This window comes from Saccostrea echinata, unplaced genomic scaffold (genome assembly GCF_033153115.1).
Source record: "Saccostrea echinata isolate AGI-Se365-2 ecotype Australia unplaced genomic scaffold, CSIRO_AGI_Sech_v1 ptg000020l, whole genome shotgun sequence".
NCBI classification, from domain to species: Eukaryota; Metazoa; Mollusca; class Bivalvia; order Ostreida; family Ostreidae; genus Saccostrea; species Saccostrea echinata.
In genome coordinates this window covers 5112662-5126919 of record NW_026889769.1, presented here as the reverse complement: position 1 = coordinate 5126919, position 14258 = coordinate 5112662, and the positions used below count along the sequence as shown (strand labels likewise).

General features: G+C 33.0%; 1 protein-coding gene across 1 annotated transcript in view; it reads left to right on the top strand.

The window, feature by feature from the left end:
• LOC133189977 (semaphorin-5A-like) overlaps positions 1–7011 on the top strand; it is a 54676-nt gene extending 47665 nt beyond the window's left edge. Inside the window, exons 19-23 of the mRNA XM_061325432.1 lie at positions 622–807; positions 4998–5192; positions 5412–5585; positions 6269–6415; positions 6619–7011. Of these exons, the coding sequence (XP_061181416.1) occupies positions 622–807; positions 4998–5192; positions 5412–5585; positions 6269–6415; positions 6619–7010 (1094 nt within the window). The 3' untranslated portion in view covers position 7011. The remainder of the gene's footprint in view (positions 1–621; positions 808–4997; positions 5193–5411; positions 5586–6268; positions 6416–6618) is intronic.
• The last annotated feature ends 7247 nt before the right edge of the window (positions 7012–14258 follow it).

The window sequence follows — 14258 nt, the reverse complement described above, 5'->3', positions numbered from 1 at the left end:
ACTACTCCATTATTGGTATAGCCATTAAAAAGATACTGGAATCACTTCTTTTGTCCATCTGTCTGTCTATTCATCAGTCTATAGGTGTAAGGTTAAACTCTACATTTAGACCACTATCTGGCTACTCTCAAGGGGTTATCCAAATCAAATTTGCAAATATGGTGCATTTCAAGATGATTAATGAGATGCATCTTTTGATTGTTCCCCACTGTGGGACAACTTAATTTGACATACTATGGGTTTTTTTTCGCCACTAATGTATAATATGCAAGATACTTCATTTGGTGTGTGTGGATGGCTTTTCTGTATATTCAATTAACAAGCTTGTAAAAGGTAATCAGTTTGTTTACAAATTTAATACTGTAAAACATGTTTATAATGCATTCATGCTTACAGTAGGTGATTTTCATGAACTTATTGGATAAATTAAATTAAGTTTTTAAGAATCGATAAACTAAAATTGTTTGTTTGTGGCACTTTGCTGAAAACCAATTTGGCTAGTTTTAATATAATAGAAATGCATTGTATTTTTCTTGTTTAGCTAGTTTGATCTATGGAGTAAATGGAAAGAACTGCAAAAGGCAGGGCCTGGATACATGAACTATATCTTTTCTGTTACAGATCAGCAAAAGCTTACCCGGTGGACACCATGGTCTAACATTAACCAGACTGTCAGTGGTCATTGGGAACAGAGGTATCGATTTGTCTGCACAGCGAGTGTCCCAGATCCGAATCTCATCCGGTCCAGCCATATCAAAACTCACACTCGCTTCTGTCTGAAATCAGACAGCTCATGTTACAGACCAGGTGAGATACCCAATGAAATTGACACAAAATCCCCGCTAGATCGGGCAGTACGAAAGTTCTGCAAACACAGACGTAAACTCTTCAACAAATTCTGCAACTGTCGGACGTTAGGAGTGTTCCTTATATGTACTAGGTGTTCAAAATATGGATGACCCATGGTGAAAATTTAAATCTAGGGTATGTTTTAATGGTCTAGACTCTGAAGGAGCGGACCTCAGATAATATGTCTCACTGCCAGGATCAAATGAATTGTCCCATATTTTCGTAATTTTAAACCACGGAAATGAAACCAGTGACCTTATACTAACAACGTTCAATAGAAGTAGTATTAGTGTTTGTGTGTGTTTGTGATTTGAGAATCATTCTTGAAATGGAGATGTATGCAGAAGAGTCCATAGGCATGATAATTCTAACAATGGTAGAGACAGCATTTGTGATGGTTGATTCATTCACTAACTTTTGCTCAGGATAAATTACACCAAGAAGAACAGAACTTAATCAACTACAGCAAATGATTTACTTTGAAATCTTTTTTTTTTTTCATTTTCATTTTTGATAGAATTGCAAAACAATGGAACAAAGAATTTTATTTTATCACATGTATATAATAATGTACAGTTAAGAAAAATATCAAGAAGTCCAAGATGGAACAAATAAACAATTAAAAAGGGTTTAAAATTGTAATTCTTTTGTGTGTTGCATGGTCATGTAATCCATAACATATTGTAGAAATCTCATTTTCATTAATAATTTATGTAATGTTCATAAGTGGTAATTTCTGAGTGTGCAATATTTTGTGCTGAATTAAGGTTTAAATCATTTTTATTTGAAATATATTGAGGCTAAAAATTAAAACTTCATGGATTCCTAGCTTTTTATAGTACATTGTACAGTAGGGAACCCCCCCCCCCCCCAACACCTAATAGGCATTAGAAATTGCCACTTGTACAGAAATTACCACTCCTCCTCATCATTATAATGAATGTATGTGCTGTTAAAGTGTGTCCTCTATATGTATATTTAACTACAAGGCAAGAATCATTTCTTCTTTTGTTTTTAGAATTCCACAGTGCAATATTCACATCATTAAAAAGGCACAGAAATGTGCTGTCACCTGATTAAGTGTTGCCATACTGTTAGTATTTTTGTACAGAGCCTGTTGTTATTATGTAGATATTTTGTTATTTATTTCAGTTTTGTTATATTCTCATTGATATTGGATTATATTTGTATTATTTTACATATTTTAGATTTATTTTGTTTTGTAACACAAAGTGCCTGATTTTTGTCACACTAAGTTTCTTTAAGCTTGTACATGGTACTCATTTTTCTCTCTCCGTTTATTGCTATTCACTTCAAACTGATTTTCCAAACTTTTTAAAAGTTTTTAATAGTTGTTGTACATGTATGTATATGTTTATATTAATGTCTTGTTGGATATGAATAGTATCACTGCTGTCACCTTATATTTTTGGCAAATTCAACATTCTTCATAACATTAGTGCTAATTTACTTGAGAAGGAGATGAACACCAATGTTTCTTTTAATATTTTTTATGATAGTGTGAATTAAGAACACACTCCAGACAATCAGAAGAGATTTTATTGTACTCAGCAGCTTCTCTAAGGTTATTTTACATTAAAAGTGAAATTTTAATTTATATCTATAACAGGACTTACATGTAGACAATGTAATACATCACCTCACTGAAATCTTACCTTCCCAGGATAATAAAATTCTTGTAAACAATGAAATATTTTCCTCACAGTCTTAATAAATTTAAAAATATTTGGGAACAAAATATTCAACATGTATTAAATGTACATGTATTAAATCCCTGATTGAAGCCAAAAAATGGTACAGAATCTGAAATTTTAAAACCATGTTATTTCTGGATTTGAATTAGTGTTAAGGATTACTACATAACAACTCTACAGAAATGACAATCAGTGCTGTGTGTTAGTCACTTTATTATGCCTTCCTTTATCCATTATCTATCTACAAATATTTATCACATATATACCATAGAATTTTTGTTTATATTGATATATTGTGACTCTTAGAAGCCTTAGATGTTCCATGTCACAAAAAGCTTCTGAAAAAAATGTGTTGAAATGTAAACAAATCTTGGTGTTTTTCCCTGAGAATGACTGAAAATGAGATTTTTTTTCACATGCCAGTACAGAAAAAAGGAGAAAATTCAATAAAATATGAAATTTTGTGCATATTGTTCTTATTTTTATTGCTATTGAATTGCATGAAAACTTTTTTTCTTATGTTTCTGCTTATATATTGCACTTGTATTATTCACTCTGCACAGTAGAGTCTGCCTCAGATAGAAAGTAGAAACCAAATTACTTTAGTCATTCACAAGTTAATTAATGGCTACATCAGGGTGTGTAAAGGGGGGATATTAAGTCTGTCTGTCTGTCTGTCATTCTATCTGTATGTACACTAGTTTCCAGATGATATCTCACAAATTCTTTTGAACTTTTGGCAATAAAATTTTATAACCTCGGATGACCTTAAGAAGCCCTCTATTGATTTTAAGGTCAAAGGTCAAGGTCAGAAATTTGTATATTGCATAAAATGATTTCCGGGTGATAATCCGGTTCTTTTTGGGCTTATGCAATAAAAGTAAAGGTGACAACTCTCTCTCTAACGTTATAAAGATCAAAAGATGAAAGGTCAAGGTCAATCTTCCTTAAGATGGCGGCATAAAGATAAAAAATCCTTAGACTGGAAATAAACTCACACTCTCCGTTTATTGACTAGAGACACGTCATACCCTCTTCCTGCATATATTTCAAAACTCATCTATACTTCACTGTTCCCTAAAGCTTCTCCTAGAAAATGATATTGAACTTTTCAAAATTTTTGCAGTGATTTCTGTTCTGTTTAGGACGTAGAATGTAAATTTGGTCGGATTGCGAAATACTTGTATACATGTTCATTGAAACGAAACATTGATTGTTTTCATAATTTACCTGCTCATTAAGTATTGAGCAGAAACATGCTCCTCGATTTAACATCTTCCCAAGTCGAGGGTTTCTGATCCACTCCGCTCCACATAAACAGTCTATTCGGTCAAGGGTTTTTGTGGAGGCGAGTGGATCAGAAACCCCCGACTTGGGAAGATGCGATTTGAAGGTTAATGTGAAGGATGAGTTACCAGTTATAGAAGGTAACTAATACAAATCTCATGTCCGCAAATCATCATTCTCCAAGGTCAAAGATCAATATCCCAAAATCAAAGGTTAAGTCTGATGGCAGATTTGATAGCATTGATCTTTATATTTACTTTATGTTACATACAAAATGATAATCAGATGAAGTTATCCACGGCAGAGTTTAATGTACTTAATTTATCAATAATGCCAAGGCAAACTCCAATTACTGCTGGTGTAAATAAATCATTTCTTCCTTCTTTAACTATGCTAAAGTAAGATGAGATAAGCAAATCAGGTCATCTTCAAAAAAATATGATTTTTTTAACTTCAAGGTCAAAGATTAAAGTAACCTGTCGAAACTTCTCATCTTACTTTCATTTACTTATGTATGATGCTAAAAGCTGATGCTTATATGGATCACCCTCATAATACAATGTAGATAGCTTCAATTATTATAAATAGAGTGATTTTAGAAAGTCATCCTCAGCAACGATAAATATTCTTCATTCACTAATATCAAGGTCAAAGGTTAACTCCAATTGTTGACATTGACCTTAGTTTGAAGACTGAAGTATGCACAAGTCACCCAACAGAGAATATGCCAAATTGTTAGCACACAAGGACAGATATAGACACCATTAATTAATCCATAGACTCATAGTCTCTGTTTTGTTTCACACTCTGAACGGCTAAAAATTAGGTTTATGGACATTTAGAGTGTGCCGACCAAAGACCTATAGGTTCCTGATTTAGCCTAAGCTTAAGAATATAGAAAAAGTAGCGTTTGAACTTTAATATATTATTAAAAGTGTGTGAATTCTATTATTCTATATTATTGTTGTACTAGCCGTTTCTGGTGATTATATACAGGTTAAGAATCTCATTGCACAAGTTAACATTCATGCATCGGATATCTCAAATTATTCAAACCTGTAAGCATTACACAAGTGACATTGCTTTGAATAATAATAATAATAATTGGTTTACATAACTCAATGTACCTTCCCAAACCAACGACAGATAAATTAGAATTTAACTCTTCGGTGGACGGTGATTGGTCAACCTGGAGCACGTGGTCAGGCTGCAGTGCCGACTGTGGGACAGGGATGCAATGGAGGGCAAGGTCATGTGATAATCCTGAGCCAATAGGATTTGGACAAGATTGCCAAGGTCTTTCCTCCGAATTCAAAACTTGCAACGATCAAGAGTGCATTGGTAAAAAAAATTGTATACATATAAATAAAATAGACTTCTCAAATTGTTTTAAAATGCAGTAGGCAGGATGGTGCAGCTTTTATCACGCAATAGTAAAAAAAATACTTTAGATTTGTTTATAGTAATGCAATTTTCTAGACATTGCAAAGTGCCATCATAATTTTATTCGATAAAAATATTGTACATAAATAAAAAATCTCTTTCAATTTTGAATCGTAGCTGCATGGGGTTCTTGGTCGGACTACTCGGTGTGTTCTGTGACGTGTGGACAAGGGTCACAGACCCGTTTCCGGTCCTGTAGTTTCCCTCAAGCTGGATTCAACGGCAGCGTTGATGTCACCTGTGTTGGAATCAGTGAGGAATCTGTGCCCTGTTTTCAACCAGTCTGTAATGGTAGGGGTTTGTTTTGACGAAGAATCATCTAGGGATTTTAAAAACTGAATCAAAACTAAGCGTGGTCACTTTAATTGTATTTTATGCATGCTGTGATGTAGACTTTAGCAGACTTTAATTTTTTTTTTTTTTTTTGCTCTCCCCGATTAATGAATGAAAATGAAAATGAAATTTTTACAGGGTGGGTTTTGAAACCTTTGAATGAACGACATTAACACCGCTTGGTTGGCACTGATATTCTTCGGAAGAGAAAGTGCCTTTCAAATTCATTGAACTTACTCTTGTGCAAGCCACTTAAATATATGGTTAGAACACCTAAAATGTAATGTAAGGGTCCCGAATTCGATTCCCAATCCAGCCATAATTTTCTGCTTTCTTGTTAAATTTAGCGCCACTGACCGACCCTTGACTTGAAGGTAAAACTCCTGTAGGGGCTAAAGATTCTGGGCTGTGCGTCTTCGAGAACAAAACCAATTTGAGCAGAAAGGAATGTATAGTAATGGCTTGGGCTATATAAACCGTACATATAGGCCTGGATAGCAGCGGTTATAGCACCTGATTAGAAATGCAGGGGTCCTGGGTTCGATTCCCAATCAAGCCCTCCCGGGTTCAATTCCAAGTCCAGTCGTAAATTTCCCCCTGTACATGTATTATTTCAGTACACTATGTATATTTTTCCACAGATACTGGACTTTGGGACCAATGGTCTTACTGGTCAGAATGTAACTCAGACAGCATACAGTTCCGACATAGAACATGTCGTGAACACTTGCCAGATATATGTCGAGGTTCAAGCGTTCAAGCGCAGAAATGTTTTTATTTGGGTGAAGGTAAAATGGCATTCTCGAGTCGAAATCTTTATGCACAAAATGCATTTTTTTTTTTTTTTTGGAAACAGTTATTTTTTTACATATGAGTACATGTATACATGTATTTAATAAATTATATTTTACGTAAACATTCATAAAATTGTTTTTAACCTGTAATTTCCGAAGTTCCCCTTGCCTCATTTGATTATTTTATTGTATTGTAGGGAGGGCGTTGAAGTACACCTCCATGGGTTACAGACGTGATTACACGCTGATTCATTTGACAGTGATCGGGTGTGCAGCCTTTTTCATGGGGGTAGTAATTTGCGTTGGGATCTACATCTGCTTCCACAACTGGAAGAGTATCAGAAGCTACGACATACAGAAACCCGCCAAAGGACACGTGTACGATAAGCCCCGATTTGGATCCTTTGCATCCCAACTCAGTTTGGATTTCTTAACAGTCAACAATAAAATCTATGATTCATGTACCCTTTCATCACGTGGTACAGCGGTGGTCAAAGATAGTACATTTAAAAAGGATAAATATAGAAATTTTTCAGATAATATGTATGCAACAATACGGACTAATTATTCATTAAGGACGGAAGTTTAGTTTATGTGTTACATTAAAAGTAAAAAAAAATTATTAGTTATTAAACTTATCTAAAACAATCTTGCTATAGATAAGTTTAAGATTATAATTTTTAAAACTTTTAATGTATCACATGTATTTGAAAGCATTCACCAAAAGACATAAATAACGTATGTCCTTGGTATCTAGCACTGTGTTTCTTCGCTACATAAGAAACTTTGAAGAAGGTGCGTTTGGCACAAGAAATTCAGAATCCAACACAAAGGTCATATGTATTCTACGTTACACAGAGAAAAATGGCCGTGTGATGATCGGATATTATGGATAGTTCAAGATACAATTTCTCTCATCAAAACTAGAGATGAAGTAATTAAAGACATTTTGCTAGTTACAGATGTACTATATAACCTTTTAAAATTATATTGTAAATGGCTAGTGCTATGAAGAATATTCTATTGGTGATCAAATTTGTTTATATATTGTACATGCATTCTATTTATTTAAAAAATAATTTTTTGGAGTACTTTTCGTAATATATTGTAATTGATCATTTGTTATCATCAGTCATTGTTAAATACTTATCTCATCATTCTTAGATCATATGAGCAGAGAACTCAATTATTTTTTTCTTTTCTGATCAAAGTTTTTTTTCCTGCCGTTTGTGCTACCTCAGTTCACTTAACCACTGCATGATTTCAATCATTCTCAGCACACACTAACTACATGTATTTAAAGGGAATTTGAAGGAGGTGAGGGTGGAGCAACAATAATCCAAATTTTACATACATCAGGAAAGTAACAAGGTCACAAAATAAGTGAAGTAGATTCAAGCTTTATCAAATTAGACCCCTAAGTTCTTTAGAGGGAGCAGTAGCATGGAGCAGATTAAATAAACAGCATTAATATGTTTTTAAGAATAATTAAGGACCTCTTTTCAAATTGACAAGGTTGATGTAAATTCAAGGCTCTTTAGCCAATATCGAGTCTCAATATAAGTCCAAGATTTTACTGAGAAAATGCTCTTAAATTTTTTTTATTTCAATACAATATGCAATCAAGTAAAACAGGTTAAGATTTATTTACGTATCCTTGGGTCTGTTTGGTGATAGCTTTTCTATTGCAAGTATTCCCAGTTGCCCTAAAAATGTAGCTATATTTATGGTTCAATCCGCATTTCATACAGGCTGATTAGTTGCTTACAAAACAGAAGCATTTTCCAGAATGAATACTAGTACATGGTCGAAATACGGTAAAACTTGATATTAAAGAACTCATTTACAAGGAATATAAGGAAACTTTCGTGAATTCTGTGGACTTTACACTATCTCAGTGTGTTCCTTACATGTATACAGATACACTATATAAGGAATCTTGGTTATAAGAAGTCCCTATAAGCGAGTTTTACTGTATCAGATTTGGTGTAAAAGTTCTACCGCTGTTTCCGTCACCCTGTTTTTACCCTACATTTAGAGCCATTAGGCTAATTAATGACAAATCTAAATGCTTTACTGAGTAGTAGATTGATATAAATTCCGATATGGCTATCAAATTTGCAACCAGTATTCGGTCTGGATGATTGTAGTATGCGAGTGTTTGGTCAATGTTAGTTTATAAATAATACATTTTTGAGGTTTGAGAGCTTGTATAAATATATATTAACCAGGTGAGTGTTGTGGCTTAAATTGACTTGTTAGAATTACTCGTTTAAAAGTTATTGTTTTAATTGTTGAGCAGCTGTTTGTGAGAATAATTATTTACTGAAAGATTCTTAACTCATCCTTTTAAACAACAATTACTCTCTACCTCTAAGAGCAATTTTTGAAAATGTGACCTGATATGAGTATCCCAATACGCTCACTCCTGTTCTGTTTTCATAATTAACAGAATAAATACACTACACAAAATTCCTACCATTCAATATTTTCATCTATAAAAAAAAATTGCCTCATCGACACGAATAAATCTGAATATGCCAATTTGAACAAGCAGTCGATCCAATGGACTTCTTGTCTGCGAACCAACCAATCTGTGCACTGATATAAAGTTTGTAGTTACCGTTGGTGGTCAGTGCGGTTGTAACAGGAGTGGTGTCCATTTCTCTCAATTGATTTAGAGCAACATGTCTACTATATCGCTTAGCTTTGGCTTCCACACTTCCGGTTGCCACAAATTTGCGGTACAATCTTGCAATTGTTCGTGTGATGTCTATTGAATACCATGGCTATTTGACTATTTATAGAAGACATTTTATATTTGTTACTCTTATCACAGCACAGGAAGATACAAAAATTTTTTAATTGTTTTCTTTTCTTTCTTTTTTTTTGGTCAAACTTCTCTATAAAAACTCACTGTTCAAATACACCATACTCACTGTCCTACTACGGTTTTCTACGGTCTAATGCTGCATAAAATGATATTCACGAAATTTTCCTTATAAGCTTATTCGGCTGAAACCATATGATTAGGAAAATACAGATTCCCAGAATTATCGTGTTCCTAGGCATGTTTCCTGAAATGACCCAGACTTTTAATTAAATGTGTGTTCATGTGGTTAAACAAGAAAGTTGCGAATATTTTACACGATTTACAAGTAACCATCTCGGGCAAAATAGGAAGAAACCGTAAGTTTTGTTTTAGTCAATATAAAATTCTAATTTTGTTAGTGAAATAAACATTTTATCATTTCACATATTGTCTGTAGTTTGTTCAGTTTCACAGTTGTATTCTTTTGGAGTTACTTTAATAAAGTTTTCGGTATATGCAGGGAAATGTAATATACAAATTTGTGAATCCACAAGACATTCGTAGTGTAAAGTATAGGGCTGTATCAATATATCGATACGTATCGATATTCAAGAATGTATCGTATCGAAAAAAATAACTTCCAATACGTATCGGGCAGGCAGTTTTTCTTATATTTCTGTGAAAATTTTGGGAATTTCAATCACCAAAGATTATATTTAATCGTTTTAAATTAAAACTGATCAATAATGATATAAGCATCAAGGAGATAGCACATAATAAATAAGTATCACAAAATACATGGACGACTATATTTTAACATGCTGGTTTTACAGTCATTAAAAAGTTTGAATTTGAAGTGTATTTTGTAATGACAGTGAGACAAGAACTTAGAAATGGATAATAAAACACTGAGTTTTTATAAAATCTATACATTAAATGATTTACAAGACTTTTTTGATAGATTTGTTAAAGAATCCAATATATAGCATATCGCTTTAGAAAATATCGTATCGTATTGTATCGAAATTTTTTGCTCAATATACAGCCCTAGTAAAGCATTTGGATTTGTTCAACGCGTATGTTCAATACGTACGAAAGCCGGATAGGTTCATTTTTGACAAGACAAAAAAAAATATTTAACTCGTTATAACGAGATAATTATCTCGTAATAACGAGTTAGTATCTCGTTATAACGAGTTAGTATCTCGTTATAACAAGTTAATATCTCGTTATAACGAGTTAGTTATCTCGTTATAACGAGATAATTATCTCGTTATAACGAGTTAGTTATCTCGTTATAACGAGTTAGTATCTTGTTATAACGAGTTAGTTATCTCGTTATAACGAGATAATTATCTCGTTATAACGAGTTAGTTATCTCGTTATAACGAGTTAGTATCTCGTTATAACGAGTTAGTTATCTCGTTATAACGAATTAGTTATCTCGTTATAACGAGTTAGTATCTCGTTATAACGAGTTAGTTTCTCGTTATAACGAGTTAGTTATCTCGTTATGACGAGTTAGTTATCTCGTTATAACGAGATAATTATCTCGTTATAACGAGTTAGTTATCTCGTTATAACGAGTTAGTATCTCGTTATAACGAGTTAGTTATCTCGTTATAACGAGATAATTATCTCGTTATAACGAGTTAGTTATCTCGTTATAACGAGATAATTATCTCGTTATAACGAGATAAAAATTGATCTAGTTTAAGAATTGATATATCTAAGTAAAGAATAGACCATTATTTATAGGAAATATACAAAAGCAAGTCGATCAAATTTGTTTGAAGTGTGCGTGATAAAGATTTTATGGAACAGCATACTAGTTTTTTTGTGTTATGCCTTTGATTAGTATTGTTTATTGGAATGACCGAAGACAAATATACGGAAACGTGACCGCCTCATGTTGTTGTGTTATACCTTAAAATTGCAAAATAGAATTAGTGTCATCTTCAAATGGAATGTATATAACATCAAAATTTTGTCAACTTGTACAAGGAGATCAGAAAAAAAATGATATACTCTGGCTGATTTAACTGCCCTGTTCAAGCTTTCTTGAATTTGTTAAAATTATAATAATGTTTGCGTAATATTTGTCGCAATAATAATCCCATTATTTTGAATATTCCGAATAAATCATGTGGATATGAAACCATTTGTTAGGCTTTAATAGCGATTCTCTGTAACCACTTAAACTTCTTTGCCACGCATGGTCACCGATTTTGATGAAACTTTGCCCATTATTACAACTTGACACCAGAAACATATATCAAATAAAATTTCGTTGCTATGTGTCTTGGTTGCCATGGTAACAGCCAGAACAGTTGGAAAAAATGAGATTTTCAGCTACTTTAAATCTTTATTAAGCCTTAATAAAGACTAAGAAAAACAAACAAACCATTCTCCCAAAAACATGACAACTTGTTGCCACTTATGCTATAAAGAAACTATTTAGAATTTATCTCTATGTAAGTGGTAACCATGGGTACATTTGGAATACATTTTAGATGCTGAAAAATGCTGAAAAACGCTCCATAGTCACAAATGATAGATGTTACATGATCAAACTCAATCAACAACGTAAGAAAAACAAATATTTGACCTCATGTAATTAGGTACTGGCAATATTATTCTAAAAATAACTTTCATGGTTACCATGGTAACACATAATATTTTTTTGCTTCACCATTCCTCATTATAGTGGACAATATGCATAAGCTAAGTCACGAAGTTCAAGGGGGGGGGGGGAGGGGGGTAAACCAAGTAAAATATTTGACAAGTAAAAGAAAAAAAAATAGATTTGATATTCCAACTACGAGTATTCGCCATTATTTTCGGGAGATATTTACTCAGGTAAAAAAAAATATGGATGAAGGGGCACAAAGATACTCTTGACCGCCCCCTTTTCAAAAGTGGTGGTGTGGACATTAGCCCCTCTATTACTACGCCTATGATCTAACTGCTGATGTCTCACCATCCCCCGTCTTCAAAACATTTCTGAATCTCAGAAGTAACATTTGTATAACACTGTAATCTATATATTATATGTTGCATAAACGATATGTTGCACTTATATTGTCTCTGATATTTAATTTTAGCGGTATAGAAATTGATATATGAAAGTGTATACCGGTAAGTCGTCCAAAATATATCGAAATAGTGTCATTCATCAGAAATAGTTGTCATAGATAAATTGCCAAAGTTTGAAGCAAGTATGTTTGGCAATATTATTTTAAGAAAAATATCGCGTCCTAATGCAACAATTTGAGGAGGAGTTCACGAAAATGTGTAAATGTGTTCGCCTTAGAGTTGCTCTGATTATTGACAGCGAGATAGTTCAAGATTTAATCATAAGTAAACCCCAGAGCAAATTAAATTTTCAACCATTTATCAATTCTTCCAAGTTAAATTTGACTGATAATTACTTGCTAAAAATTCAATGGCATTTAAAACTGCAGCCATTTTTATTCCTATATTGCTATTAAGTCTCGAAATAACAAGAAAACTGTCTCGTTATAACGACATAACTAACTCGTTATAACGAGATAATTATCTCGTTATAACGAGATAACTAACTCGTTATAACGAGATACTAACTCGTTATAACGAGATATTATCTCGTTATAACGAGATAACTAACTCGTTATAACGAGATAACTAACTCGTTATAACGAGATACAAACTCGTTATAACGCGATAATTATCTCGTTATAATGAGATACTAACTCGTTATAACGAGATAACTAACTCGTTATAACGAGATACTAACTCGTTATAACGAGAAAACTATCTCGTTATAACGAGTTAATTATTTTTTTATCTTGTCAAAAATGAGCCTATCCGGCTTTCGTAAATACGCACAACGTATCAAAATGATAAAAAAAAATATTGAACACTCACAAATACATAAACTACATCACACTTCAAATTATCACTGATTGCTACTCACAAAGAATAATGTTAGAAACTGTAGCACCGAGAGGAAACATAAATTATAAGGTTATCTGGCTTAAGAGAGCAGTAGTGGCTCCCTTTTTCACAGTAAAAGGGACAACGCTATAAAAAAAAAGTACGGTACAGTCCAGAAACTTGATTTTGATCTTTTCATGGTAAAGTTTAGTGGTGATCTCAAATGTATAGCGAGTGAAAAAAAAATGAGTTGCGTGTTCACCCACATATGGACATAAAAACCCCAGATCGCTTCCTCTAAGGGACTGATCCTTGTTGGAATTTCCTCTTGACTGCTTGCCAAGTAACAAAACCTAGTACAAATATTCATATAGTATTATGTTTGTTTGTTTTTTTTTTACTTTTCAAAGCAACTGGAACAGCCCACAGTTACAAACTGGCATCTGCTTAATACTTTCTTCATGTCATTTCTTAAAATATGGTAATAATATTCCTCAAATTGTTCTAGAAGAAGGCTTGTAATTCTTCAGAGCAGTTAGTTCTTCACCAGAACAAATGATAAGGATGATCTGACACAATTCTAATTTTCTACATTCTGCCTTTCAGATTCTTTAGCAATTTGCTCCACAAGTATATCAGTGTGTTTGTAGTGATAAAAAAAGCCAGGCATTTTGATAAGCTAAAATGTTTTTAAGGAGGTTCGATCCTGAGCTTTTGAACAGATTTTGGTCTGGACCTTTATTTATAAAATTCTGCATCATTTTTAAGTTCAAACATTAAATCTGAATTCTACAATGCAAATTATACTAAATCCAATGAAAAAACCGCGATTAAATTCCATTCAAAGAGGATTAAGCCAGGAACTATATTTTGTGGCGGAAGGTTTTTTAGGAGAAAATGATCATTTTGTCCCCTTTTGAAATATGCACAGTACTGTTAAGTTTAGATTCATATTTTTCCACGCTGGTTGCACACAGAGCTGTTTTTTGCAGTGAAATCTTTTATTCTGGTTCTGAAATATCTATTAAATTATTTCTTATGAATTCTTTCATTATTTTGTGACAAATATAGTAAATATATTCTGAAACTCCAGGAATAAATTTAGCCAAT